This window comes from Marmota marmota, unplaced genomic scaffold, assembly GCF_001458135.2.
Source record: "Marmota marmota marmota unplaced genomic scaffold, marMar, whole genome shotgun sequence".
NCBI classification, from domain to species: domain Eukaryota; kingdom Metazoa; phylum Chordata; class Mammalia; order Rodentia; family Sciuridae; genus Marmota; species Marmota marmota.
In genome coordinates this window covers 14302778-14315712 of record NW_025999982.1, presented here as the reverse complement: position 1 = coordinate 14315712, position 12935 = coordinate 14302778, and the positions used below count along the sequence as shown (strand labels likewise).

The 12935-nt window shown below is 39.9% G+C and overlaps 1 protein-coding gene across 1 annotated transcript in view; it reads left to right on the top strand.

Annotated features, from left to right (window-relative positions):
- The window catches only part of Tnfrsf21 (TNF receptor superfamily member 21), a 69777-nt gene extending 57737 nt beyond the window's left edge, over positions 1–12040 (top strand). Inside the window, exons 5-6 of the mRNA XM_015487836.2 lie at positions 8581–8809; positions 10620–12040. Of these exons, the coding sequence (XP_015343322.1) occupies positions 8581–8809; positions 10620–10849 (459 nt within the window). The 3' untranslated portion in view covers positions 10850–12040. The remainder of the gene's footprint in view (positions 1–8580; positions 8810–10619) is intronic.
- Positions 12041–12935: the final 895 nt, after the last annotated feature.

Genomic DNA, 12935 nt, shown 5'->3' with positions numbered 1-12935 from the left:
ATTTAAATTAATACAGCTTCTATAGTAGGTCGTCTGGCAGTACTTACTACACTATGTGCCAATTGATCTGTGTTTTCACTTTTAGGAATAATATCATATACGTATTCAGTGATGCTAGTACTAGAGTATTCGTAGTAGTTGTTATTGCTAATAGCAATAGAGTAGAACCCTCACATGCCCTTCACCAGAACACTGGTTAAGTAAGCTATGAAATATCTGTACAGTAGAACTTGGCAAAAAAAAAAAAAAAAGTGAGTCAGCTCTTTATCTGATAACCTCCAAAGCTGTTTTGAAGGGGTGTGGTGGAGAATGTACCTATTTATTAGTACTATATCTGGAAAAGTCTAAGGGGAATTGCTAACTGCAGTTTCCACCAGGGAGGGGACCTGAGTAACAGACCTGCAGGTGTTTGGAATTGTATACTATGTGTATTATAATTCTAATGGCCTGAAAATTCAGAAAGCTTCAGTAACAAAGATGAAATTGAGCCTTCTTACCTTGAGATTTTGAATTTCCTATGAAATTACTTTCTATCCTCCTCATTATCTTATAGAGCAAGCTTTAAAAAGGTTTGTGCAACTAGTTTTCATGGTTAGAATTGTCCAAAGACTTTTATTTTTTTGTGGAAAAGAATTTCTAATGGATCTCATTGAGTGAAGTTTAAGGAAACCCCTGCTTTCTGAGGGAGCATGATCTAATGTTCAGATGGTGCTGAACTCTTACAGGGTTTGGCAGTGTGTTCTATTGTGAGTGGGTTCCAGCTTTTAAAGAATAAAGCCCACTTAACTATCCTTACTTCCTTTTTTTGAGAAAGCTAATCAGTGAGTCAGCTCTGGGCTGTAACTGCATTACTGTTGATGTCAGCGAAGGGACAGCTTGCAGACGCATAGGCCAGCAGCTGGGCAGGGTGTGCCCTCCCTGCTCCTTCCCTTCCCTCCATCTAGAGCAAGCCGTTTCTTACCAGCTTTGGCCACTTTGCAGTGCATTACTTGGGACATCCTGTAGTTTCCCCGCTATGCATCCAGAAAGAAATAGTTCTCTTGCTTAGGGCAAGTATTGGCCATGGACACTTTGACTTAAAGTTAGCAGTAGAGCCTTAATGAAGGTTGCAGGTAGAACAAAATTATTTCATTATTCTGTATTTTAATAAATCTAGGGTTGGTGAAGGGGTCTCTTCAAACCATCCCCCTGTGCTTTTGGCATTTTTTTTCAACCAGGTTAATACACATGGACCTATACTGTCTAGAGTCAAGATTCTTGTGATGGCCAGTGAGTTCATCTTGCAGGCTCTAAATTGGTTCCCAGCTAAAGTTCACTCATCTATGCTGGCTGGCTCTGAGAGTTCCCTGAGAAGCTGAGTAGTCTGACTCTGGGGGTTCCCTGAGAAGCTGAGCAGAGTATTTTAGAGTTGCTGTTCCTGTTCCTGCTTCCATACCATGACCTTCAATGACCCAAGACCATCTAGATAGCCAAGGGCCCTCCTGTTGTCCACCTGCTAATTGGTGATATACATTTAAGTGTCAGCAACCTCCTTGCATAGTCTCCTAGGGTCTGGAATGGGCAGAAAAAGAGAGAAGGAAAAACAAGAGGATATAGCTAAGCAATCAGAAGCCTAGGAAAAGTTAGGGGAATTTTTGTCTTAACAGTTATTTGGCCCTTAAGCCCTCTTTTTCATTACTTTAAAAAGTAAGACCTATGAAACAAAGAAAAATTGAAAGAACAGTATAGCAAATACACATGGACCTATACCCTCTAGAGTCAAGAATTATTTACATTTTGGCATATTCGCTTTATCTATGTGAGTGTGTATAAATCTTAATCCACATTTCCACGTCTTAAGATTTTCCTTCCAATTTCTTATAACTGATAATCATTCTTTGAAAGGTTTAGGAACCAGTATTTTCTCATTTCTTTCATCTTTTTTTTTCTTTTTGTTTGAAAAAAAAAGCTGAGAAAATTTGGATTGTTCTTGGTAAGACCTCTCTCTCACTCTGTCTAGGTAGGGTCTGATGAGAATTCACTGGAAAGAATAATTTAAAAGCTGTTATCTCATCATCTGAGACTTTAAGGAAACCTACCCCCTTTTCCCTCTTTTCTGAAGGTGATGAATTTGTTTTATCTTTTAATTTTAATGAATTTATTTGTACTACTGGGAATCAAATCCAGGGCCTTGAGCATGCTAAGCAAGCATTTTACCACTGAGCTATATCCTTAGCCCTGTTTTACTTATTTTTTTAAAGAAGAAATCATTATATACAGGTGTTCTTCAGTATCCAAACTTAAGAATTGGATAGATTCAGATAAATTTTTTGATCAGGCTGCTAACCCTTACTTTTTGAATGTTTGTTTGTTAAATATCTGAAGTCCTGGAACTACATAGACTTGGGTAAGAAAGCCTTCCTTATTATCTGAATTCCTGCTTTCTAAATAAGGAACAATCTTTAACATATCAAGAAGTATTTATGTGCAGGTGCAATGGCACATTCCTGTAATCCCAGCTGCTCAGGAGGTTGAGGCAGGAGGATTATGAGCATGAGTTCAAAGACAGCCTCAGCAACTTGGTGAGGCCCTGAGCAACTCAGCAAGACCCTGTCTCAAAATAAAACATAAAAAAGGTCTGGGGATGTGGCTCAGTGGTTAAGCTTCCCTGGGTTCAATCCCTGGGGTACGAAAACAAACAAAAACAAACAAACAAACAAAACATACATGGCAAGAAGGATAACTGGTTGGTGTTTGTTTGTTTGTTGGGGGGGGGTTGTTTCTGTTTTTTCTAGAGCCAATCTTAAAGTACTACATTAACCTGTAGATGGTCTGAAATCTTATTTGATCTTGATGGCATACATGGCTGGGACAGAAAGAGAAGCAAGCTTGAGATAATATCATAATCCTTAAATAGTCATGAATTTATATTTGTGACTATAATTCCTTTGAGATTAACCTTTAGTGGAAATTAAATTTGTTTGTTTTTTTAACCGGTCACTGGCCTGCTGGGATCTGAAATATTTTCTAACAGAAAACAAAGTTATTGGCTACAGTTGAAGTGTCTGATGTTTACAGAATCTCTCATATTTATCTGAGGACAGTTATACAGCTGGAGTGTAAATCCAACTTAGGGTTTCGGGTTCTTTCAGACCCTGCTTCTGGACCCTTCACTCTGGCCAAAGGGCCAGGGCAACTCCTTGTGGCCATGTGATTACCAAGTGTGTCAGCTTCTAGATGCTGAGTCCAGATGTGAAAGTGACATGGCCCAGCAAGGGGGCAACTTCAAATCTTGACAGAGCTGGTCCTGAATCCTGGTTCCGTAACCTTGGGCAAATTGAGCCTCAATTTCTTCATCTATAAATGGAGCTAACATCTTAGCAGCAAGCAGATTATAGATATGTTATGCTAAGTCATCTAGAACAGTATTGGTAATGGCTTATTTCTTAAACTCCTTTGTTGTTCACTGGATCTGAGTAACAAGTTGGTCAACTTATATGGAATAACAATTAATTTCATTTGGATTTAGCAAATGGGCTTCTAAAAACCATGATTAATGGGATGTATTTACACAAACATAATAGAACTTTTCTTTCTTTCTAAGTGTTAGATGAGGTCTAGAGGGAAAGGAAAGTTCAATTGAAAGGGTGGCTTTTGACTACAAGGAGCTTTCTTCTGGAGATGGTAAATTTGTCTACATGAGGTGGGGGATTAATATCCAAAGAAGGAGTGCCAGAAGTCCAGGGGTTAAGTTTAAACATTTTAGCAGACTTACAAGGAGGATACAGGCTGGGTAATTAATACTTCATTTCAGGGGTCACTGATGCATCAAAGTTGTTAATTAGTTTTATGAAAACAGATTGTGCAACCACAGGGACACTGTAATTGGATAGTAATTGAAAATAACTCAATGGTAAGCTTTAGTTGAGTGAACCAGTTGTGGGGGTAACTTGGGAAGGAGAAAGGAATCTGGGTGGGGTTTAGGAGAATCAAATAGTGGTACTGACACAAGCAATGGAGAAGCCATAATGGAAGGAATGGAAGGAACTAGATGACCTAGTCTAACCTTCTCAGTTTAAAAATGAGGAAGCAGGTCTCATGAGGGAAGTGGTTTTTCTGACACCATGCAGCTAGTTGGTATTATATCTCCTTTCTTCCCTTGCAATGATTTTCCAGGATTTTCATGACTTTGACTGTTAAGGAGCTGTGGGGAATGGGAAATGTATTCTGAAAAGATGCCTCATGAGGTTTGGAGTTTTGGCCTATTCCTGACTGCAGAGTCAATTCCGCAGAGCATGGTGGAGAAGAAAAGTAGACACATCAAAATCTTGTTTCATTCCTATATCCCATGAATGAGGCTTGGAAAGGCTCTGCCATCCCCAGAAGCTAAGGGAAACTGCAGCCTTTCCCAGTGTGTCCTCTTAGGGAAGGTCAATCAACAGGGAAGTGAGTTTTCTGTTTGATACTAGAAGTGTTGAGGATTATTTTTGAGCATCAGTTTCTGATTTTGAGTTGGCTGAGCACCCAGAGTGGGTGCTTCAGTTTTAGAACTCTGCTTGGTTTGGGAAGGTTGGGAAGGACACAGCTGAAAATGGGGGAAAGGAGAAGATGACAGCTTTGGCTCATCCCAGTAGAACCCAAATACAAGTTAAACCACTGTTCTCGTGAATACTGCTGTATTCAGAACCATCAGATCCCCAAATTCCAAGTAATACTCTGTTTACCTAATCCACTGGGATGATTCCTTGTGCTTACTGTCTTGGCACTCAGAAAGGAAAGGAAGCCAGCAAACCAGCTGTACATGTGAATTATTTGTTGAGTGAAGTCAACCATACATCTCCCTTCCCTTATCAGTTCGGATTAATAAATACCTTGAAGAACTAAGTGAGCCTGCAAGGAAACTAATGAGGACAACATTTGGGATTCATTTGATCAAAAGAGATGGACTGCTACTGCCTAAGTGCATGCAGTGGAATTCTTTCAATTTGGGCTCCAAGGAGTGCTCTTCCTGCCTAATCCTTGCTCCATTCCCTTTTGGTCTGTCTTTCTGCCTCTACCTCATTTCTCAAGTTAGTATGATTATCCCATGGCTTTAAAGCAAAAAGAACTGAGGTTTTCAAGTTTTGCCAAAGGGGCATGCCTGTAATCCCAGCACCTTGGGAGACCAAGACAACTTGACAAGTCCTTGTCTCTAAATAAAATATAAAACAGGTCTGGGGATGTGGCTCAGTGGTTAAGCGTCCCTGGGTTCAATCCCTGGAACAAAACAACAAAAAATCTGGTGGATGCATTTCCTTTACAGACCAAGTTTTCCCAGAAGCTGTTCTTTTAAGTCTTAATATCTGCCTAAGCAGTAAGTTGGGGGTTGTATGAACATTTTTGTATCCATGAACACTTAACAAAAACAGAAGAGCTCAGTCTTGGAGATGATCTTCCAGCTATCTTGTTTCATGGCCACCAATATAAATAAGAGTTGCTGCAGCCACAACATTCCCAAGTTAGCAGAAGGAAAATATACTTATCAGTGGTGACTGCTTGTAAAAATAACATGTATTGTTTTTCTAACTGTAAGATTAATATGTCCCCTTAGAATTTAGAAAGCTCAAAGAAGCTTAAGGAATAAATTAAGTTACTGTACTTTGTGACTCTTTTGTAAGTTTGTATTCAAAACATTTTAAAGGAAATAAGAACCTTTTCTATGGAAATCTGGCTTTCTTGCTTAGATATGTGTCTTCTGTTTAGTATCCCCAAATCTTATCATAATGGTTTTCATTTTCTATAAACTCTGAATACTAAATCATGAACTTTTGTAATTAATAAAACAATTTATTTCACAAACCCTGGTGACTGTTTCTGATAGAGAGATCACAGTTAACACAGTACAACTACAGTTGCAGTGTTATAAACCAACTTTTATAGATAATGGTAAGTAGAGGAAAGAAATAAGTTTCTATGTGCAATTTTTTTTCTTATGGGAAAAATACAAATAAATTTCAGACAGATTTGGAACACAAGCAGCTACTGTTGCATAAAGTGAGAGACAGATATACTTAGTAGCTGAGTGGATTTCTAGAAGGATAATTATGCTGTCTCTGGCTTTAGCCATGCTTACTGGCTCCATTGTGGCAATGCTAATACCACTCCAAGGACATTTTCATATATACCTGACTCTGTTCATTACAGGAGAGCATCAGTTTAGTGTTCTGCCTTTCCAAATTATGTTGGAAATTATGTGCTTAATTTCTACCCATAGAACCTTTTGGAAAAACTGATGGAAAGATTAAAGATGTAAAATTTTGAAATGAGTTCAGGAAATAAGTGGGTGGACTTAGTCTGTTCGCATGTGATTTGTGGGTGGGAATTTCTTTTTAAACAAGAACAGTGCACCATATTGATGGACTGTGTCTTCCAATGTAATGTCCTTGAGAACCAGAAAGTGGACAAGTACTCTTTGTCTAATTGAAGGCATGAAAAAAAAAAAGTATCTTGGCATGAACGGCCATGTGCATTTTCAGGAGAAGCAGCACATGCCAGGGCCTGTTGAATTAAAACATTTAAAGCATAGACATAAAACTTGTCTGAGGATCAAAGGATACCTCTAGGAACAGGTGTTACCCATGCCCGAAACTTGCAGTGGAATGAGAGGCAGGGCGTAGGTGGTGGTTCAGAGGAATAGTGCTGCCAGTATATCAGATGTGTAGAGTAATCAGTGGTCTTACGCAATCTGCAGTCTGTTGCAAGAATTTCGCAGGCCTTAAAAGTTGTGAAAGAGGCAGTCATGTTTGCTTTCTGCCTTATATAACTCTTCAGTATAATGCTTTGAAATGAGAGTCAATGTTTCGGTTGAAGAATTTGAGAACATTTCACTTTAAGTATATGAGGGAAATGATAGAGTTCTAAAGAGGGGTGACTAATAGCTCCAGGGAGTGTGTACACCACTCCCTGAACTCTGTCCCTGATCTGGCCACCTGGTTCCCAGACCTTCATCTGGGCCAGAAGAGCCAATAAAAGGATCAAGTCAACCAAGTAAGCAGGCCATAAGTGCCTGCCAGAGTTCTCAAGTCTTTTCTCAAATGAAAGGGTCAAGTGGAGAAGTCAAGCAGGCCTTGCTGAGCCCTGGCTTTCCTCCTTTAAACGGTGTGCCTTCTCTGTACTTTCGTCGTTTCTCCTATAAAAACAGAGTCATGTCACCTATGTTTTAGTTCTGTGTCTCTGTGACCAAAATACATGACAAGAACAAATTAAAGGAGCAATAGTTTATTTCAGGCTCACTATTTCACTCTGAGGTGAAGCAGTACATCATGGGGAAAGGACAGAGAATGGGAAAGCAGCCCATCTCCAAGTGCCCAGGAAGGGGGGCAGGTGTGGTCACAAGGAAGATGCACCCTTCCAGAGTGTGCCACCAGTGAACCTAGGTTCTACAGCCATGACTCACCTGGTACAGTTACTACCCAGCCAGTCCATTCAAACTAGGATGGACTGATTAGAATCCAGTCATTTTGCCTCCAAACATTCCTGTGTTGACACAGGTGCTTCTGGGGGACACCTCATATCCGAACCATAACAACCAATTGCTTTATTCTGGTTCTATTGAATCCCCCTGGGATAAGCCACAATCACACATCACCTAACCATCATTGGGACATCCTAACTAGTCTTCCTACTTTGATTCTTGCCTCCCTAAAATCCCCTCTTCACACTCTAGCTGTAGTGTTGTGATGCTCACCATCCCTGTCTGAACCCATCTTCTTTGCTTGTTTGCTTGCTGTTGTGTCTCTGATATCTACTCCAGAATGTAAGCTTGAGTCTCTGTTACATCTAGATCTGCCCCTTACCTGTTCGCCTTATTTAAGAAATCATTTCAGTTGGGCATGGTGGTGCATGCCTGTGATTCCAGTGGCTTGGGGGGCTGAGGCAGGAGGATCATGAGTTCAGCCTCAGCAATGGCAACTCAGTGAGACCCTGTCTCTAAATAAAATGCAAAATAGGACTGAGGATGTGTGGCTCAGTTGTTGAGTGTCCCTGAGTTCAAACCCTGGTATCTAAAAGAAAAAAAAAAAAAAAAGGAAGTCTTTTCACTTTTACAGTGTTCTTTAGTCTGCTGAGGTTTCACAAAGTACCTCAGCCTTGGTAGCTTAAGTGACAGAAATTTATCTTACCATTATTCTAGAACCTAGAAATCTGAGATCAAGATATCAGCAAGGTGGTGTCTCCTGACACCTCTCTCCTATGCTTGAAGATGGCACCTTCTCACTGTGTATCATGGGGTCTTCCCTCTCTGTATCTGTGTTCTAATCTCTTCTTTATTTTGTGGTTCTGGGCATTGAATCCAGGGGCACTCTAACTCTATCACTGAGCTACACACCCAGCACTTTTCATCGTGAGACAGGATCTTGTTCAATCACCTCCAATTCCTGGTCCTCCTGCCTCAGCCTCTCCGAATAGCCAGAATTACCTGCCTGTACCACTACTTTTGGCAAGAATTTAACAATATTAAATTGAACAAAAGAGTGACTGAGGAGTGATTTTTAGTTTCGCTATTTTTTTCTATTTTCATTTTTAATGTATATAATTAACAAAAATGTTTTCTCCCTCCTACAGCTGGAGACTGACAAACTGGCCCTCCCAACAAGCCCCAGCCCACTTAGCCCAAGCCCCATCCCCAGTCCTAACGTGAAACTTGAGAATTCCACTCTCCTGACTGTGGAGCCCTCCCCGCTGGACAAGAACAAGGGCTTCTTCGTGGATGAGTCTGAGCCCCTTCTCCGCTGTGACTCCACATCCAGCGGATCCTCGGCATTGAGCAGGACCGGCTCCTTTATTACCAAAGGTACGATACCCACCAGTGGGGCTCATGATGCACGCTCTGAGCCTCCCCAGAAAAGCCCCAGGGTTTCTCCGTTGCTGATCCCTTGGTCCAGTTGCCACTGAAACATTTGAATAACTTGTTCTGGAAAACCTGCCCTAAACTCAAAGATAATACCAGCCTCTGCTCCAGAAAACCATCTCATTGACCAATGAGTCTCCACACCTAGGCCTGTGTGGAAAAGTGACTGTCACCCTTTGTCTTCGTGATGCTGTCAAATGTGTATTTTGGGAAAAGTCTGATAAAATGTAGTCTGATGGGCTGTGTGTATATGTGTACCAGGAATCCAACCCAAGGGCACTTAACCACTGAGACATATCCCAAGCCCTTTTTGTTTTCTATTTTGAGACAGGATCTCACTAAGTTGCTTAGGGCCTCACTACATTGCTGAGGCTGGCTTCCTCTTGCCTTAGCCCCCTAAACCTCTGGGATTACAGGTTATGTGCCACTGTGCCTGGCACCTGGTGGGCTTTTTGAAAATTATTTATCAGACTTTCTAAATTCAGGGATTTCAAGTATATCGGGAGTCAGAAGTACAATTTTAGCAACATAAGTTGATCCTCTGATTGCTCTAAGCTACATTGCAAATAATGTTTTTTTAATAATAGACTGGTACTTTTGGTAAACAACTTGCCACTTTTGGTGTGTACTAGTTAGTGTAGGGAATTACGTGCACTATATTGACGGCAAAGTTTTGTTAGAAGTTCCCTAGTTTTTAAGCAGTTACATTAAAATGTTAGTGAAAGGGTTATAGTTTTTATTATACTTTATAAAATTACTTATGTTTTATGTACATATTTATATATTTATTTATTTATTTTTTTAGGTGTAGATGGATGCAACACAATGCCTTTATTTTTATGTGGTGCTGAGGATCGAACCCGGGTCTTGCCCGTGCTAGGCGAGTGCTCTACCACTGAGCCACAATCCCAGCCCCCCCCATATTTATATTAATATATTTAATAATTGTACAAATTTTTTGTATTTTTGTTTATATTTTATGTTTACATATTTTAAAGAGAATGTTTTATAAGTTTAATAGAAGTTAGCGTTTCCTCACCCCAATGTAAAATATGACCTAAGAAGCAATATTTCTCATTTATGTGTTACTCTCTCAGCAGTTTGAAGTATTACAATGTAATCAGTACGTCAAATAGGCAAACTGCACTAGTTTGAGAGTTTTGATCATTTGGAAAAGGGGTAAGCTAACATACATCTTTGTTTAGTAAGCACATTATTGATGGAAAAAGTAATGAAGATTTTTTTAAAGTACTTTAACATTTTTTTCCCCTGAGTTTCAGAACAATTTAGTAATCATTTGAGTCTAGACAGATGTCACATTAATGACACATCAATAATCCATTCAAACAGGTTCTTGTCTGATCTCTCTATTGGGCAGATCTTGTTTGTTATCTTATGTTCATGTTTTGGTTTTGGTACTGGGGATTGAACCTAGGGGCACTTAACCACTGAGACATATCCCCAGCCCTTTTTATTTTTTATTTTGAGATAAGGTCTCACTAAGTTGCTGAAGCTGGCTTTGAACTTGCGATCCTCCTGCCTCAGCCTCCCAAGTTGCTGGGGTTACAGGTGCACCATCATATCTGGCAAAAAAAAATTGTGTTTAAAAAAACAAATGTGCCTGAAGGTCACACACTCACCTTGAGGAGGGGGGATTGGAGGGGTGACAGGTAGATGTCTCTCTCTAGGTAGCCCCCACTTGCTCTAACAGTCTCTTTCATCCTTCTCTTTTCCCTCCCTCTTTTCCCTGCAGAAAAGAAGGACACAGTGTTGCGGCAGGTACGCCTGGACCCCTGTGATTTGCAGCCTATCTTCGATGACATGCTGCACATTCTGAACCCTGAGGAGCTGCGGGTAATTGAAGAGATTCCCCAAGCTGAGGACAAACTAGACCGGCTATTTGAGATTATTGGAGTCAAGAGCCAAGAAGCCAGTCAGACCCTGCTGGACTCTGTTTATAGCCATCTTCCTGATCTGTTGTAGAACATAGGGAGATTGCATTCTGAAGATCGTGCTGGAGATTAGTGGCAGGGTGGTTTTGTTTTGTTCCTGACTTTGTTTTTTTGAGGGTGTGTGTGTGTGTTTAACAGAATATATGGCCAGTGTTTGAGTTCTTTCTTTTTCTTTACCCTCCTGGGAAGTTAGATTATAAGTCTTTTCAAGGTATAACTGTTGCAAAATATCCACCACTAAAGGTTTTTAAGTTCTGTATTATCTCCATTTTTGCCACCTTATATATTTTCAAAATTGTTCTGTGCACTTTAAATTCACTTAACTTACCATAAATCTCAGTGTGACTTTTCCTGCACACTGGATTATGGGGCTCTTAACTTCTTAAAAGTGTAAATGGCATCTCATGAATTCTATAAGCAGTCTTTATGTCTTTCAACACCTACTTTTTTTTTCCACACCTACTTTAAAAAAAAATTATTACTACCATTTTTATTATTGTTTGTCCTTTACACATGTTCTTAAGAATTAAGGAAATTTAAGACCCGGTTGAGTTACTGTAATGCAATTAGTCTTTGGATTATCATTTTAATATGTCTTGTGTGTAGTTCATATTCATGGCTGAAACTTGACCACACTATTGCCAATTGTATGGTTTTTACCTGGACATTGTGCAGAATGCTTGATTACTTGTGCCCCTCTTAATGTTAATATGCTCTGGGCTATAGAAATGAAATCCTCAAGCCATCCAGACTTGCCGTTTCAGTGGCTTGACACCTGGGCCACCAAAGAATTTGAACTTCATCTTTTAGGGATTGAGCTCTTCTGGCACACATTGCTGCACTTCGGAAAATCAAAATTGAGTGCCAGTGGCACCTTTTCCATAGAGAATTTGCCTAGCTTTGCTTTAAAAGATGTCTGTTTTTATACACACATAGCCAATAGATCCAGTCTGCCCTCAAGGCCTTGATCTTGCTGGATTTCCTTCATCATTCAAACACTTTAATTAAAAATGGCTGCAGCTGTAAGAACTCTTGTCTGATATATTTGCAACTATGCTCCCATTTATAAACCTACTGTCTAATGCTCAGTTGCCAGATTCTAATGCAAAGGTGGTGTGAACTCCCTTTGTGTGTTGGGGGTTTGTGGGTAGTGGTGAGGGACCGATATCAGAAAAATGCCTTCAAGTGTACTAATTTATTAATAAATATTAGGTGTTTGTTACTTGAGTAGTTTGAGTGTATTTCATCCTTAACTGCTGCGCCTTGTACATATGGTCAGGTTATAACCTATGATTAGTCTCTTGAAAAAGTATGTGTCTTTTACCTTCCTCAGGGTATCTAATCTGTCAATCATGCAAATTAGCAAAGGTGTTTGAAAAGGTACTTGGAGGCTCATAGAGAAAGAAACTTACCAAGCATTTTCTATTCTTTTGAGCTAAACCTTAGGTTCCTATTGTTAAGATTGTCCCTATTTTAAGAACTAGGGTTACAGAGGTACAGCAGAGAGGTGCAAATAATGACTGGTCCTGGGAGTGTGTCCTTACTCATTGCCATTGAAGAAATTTGCCTCTCTTGGGAGGGTCTATCCAAGTTCACAGGCTTCCATAGGAAACCTCATTGTTCCTGAGTAACTCCAATTATAATGTAGTATTATTTATTACATGCCTAGGCGCTTGGGAGCCCTGGCTCTACAGAATTCCAATGACCAAAATCTCAGTTCCTCTTCCAGTGAATAAATGGAAAGAGACACCTGTGTGTACTCTTGTCAGCCACATTACAAGGTTTTTCTGGTTTCATCCACTTCTGCAGTTGGTTTCCAGAGAATTATCTTGACATTTGGTCATCCTGGTTCTCACATCATGTTTCTCTTCCTTTTGTTAATGAAAGACAGGAGCTCTGTTACACAAGGACCAAACTAGAATAGGACAGAGATGGACATGGAGGTGACAGATCTGCCACTTGGTTTATGTAGGAGTAGAAAATATAATGAATTAATAAATCAGCATTACAGTTGTTTGTAGATTATATGTAGCTTGGGAGTGCTTTTTATTAATAACCCACATTTATATTTTTAAACTTTACAAAGTGCTTTCTATAGAATTTTATGGAATCCTCAC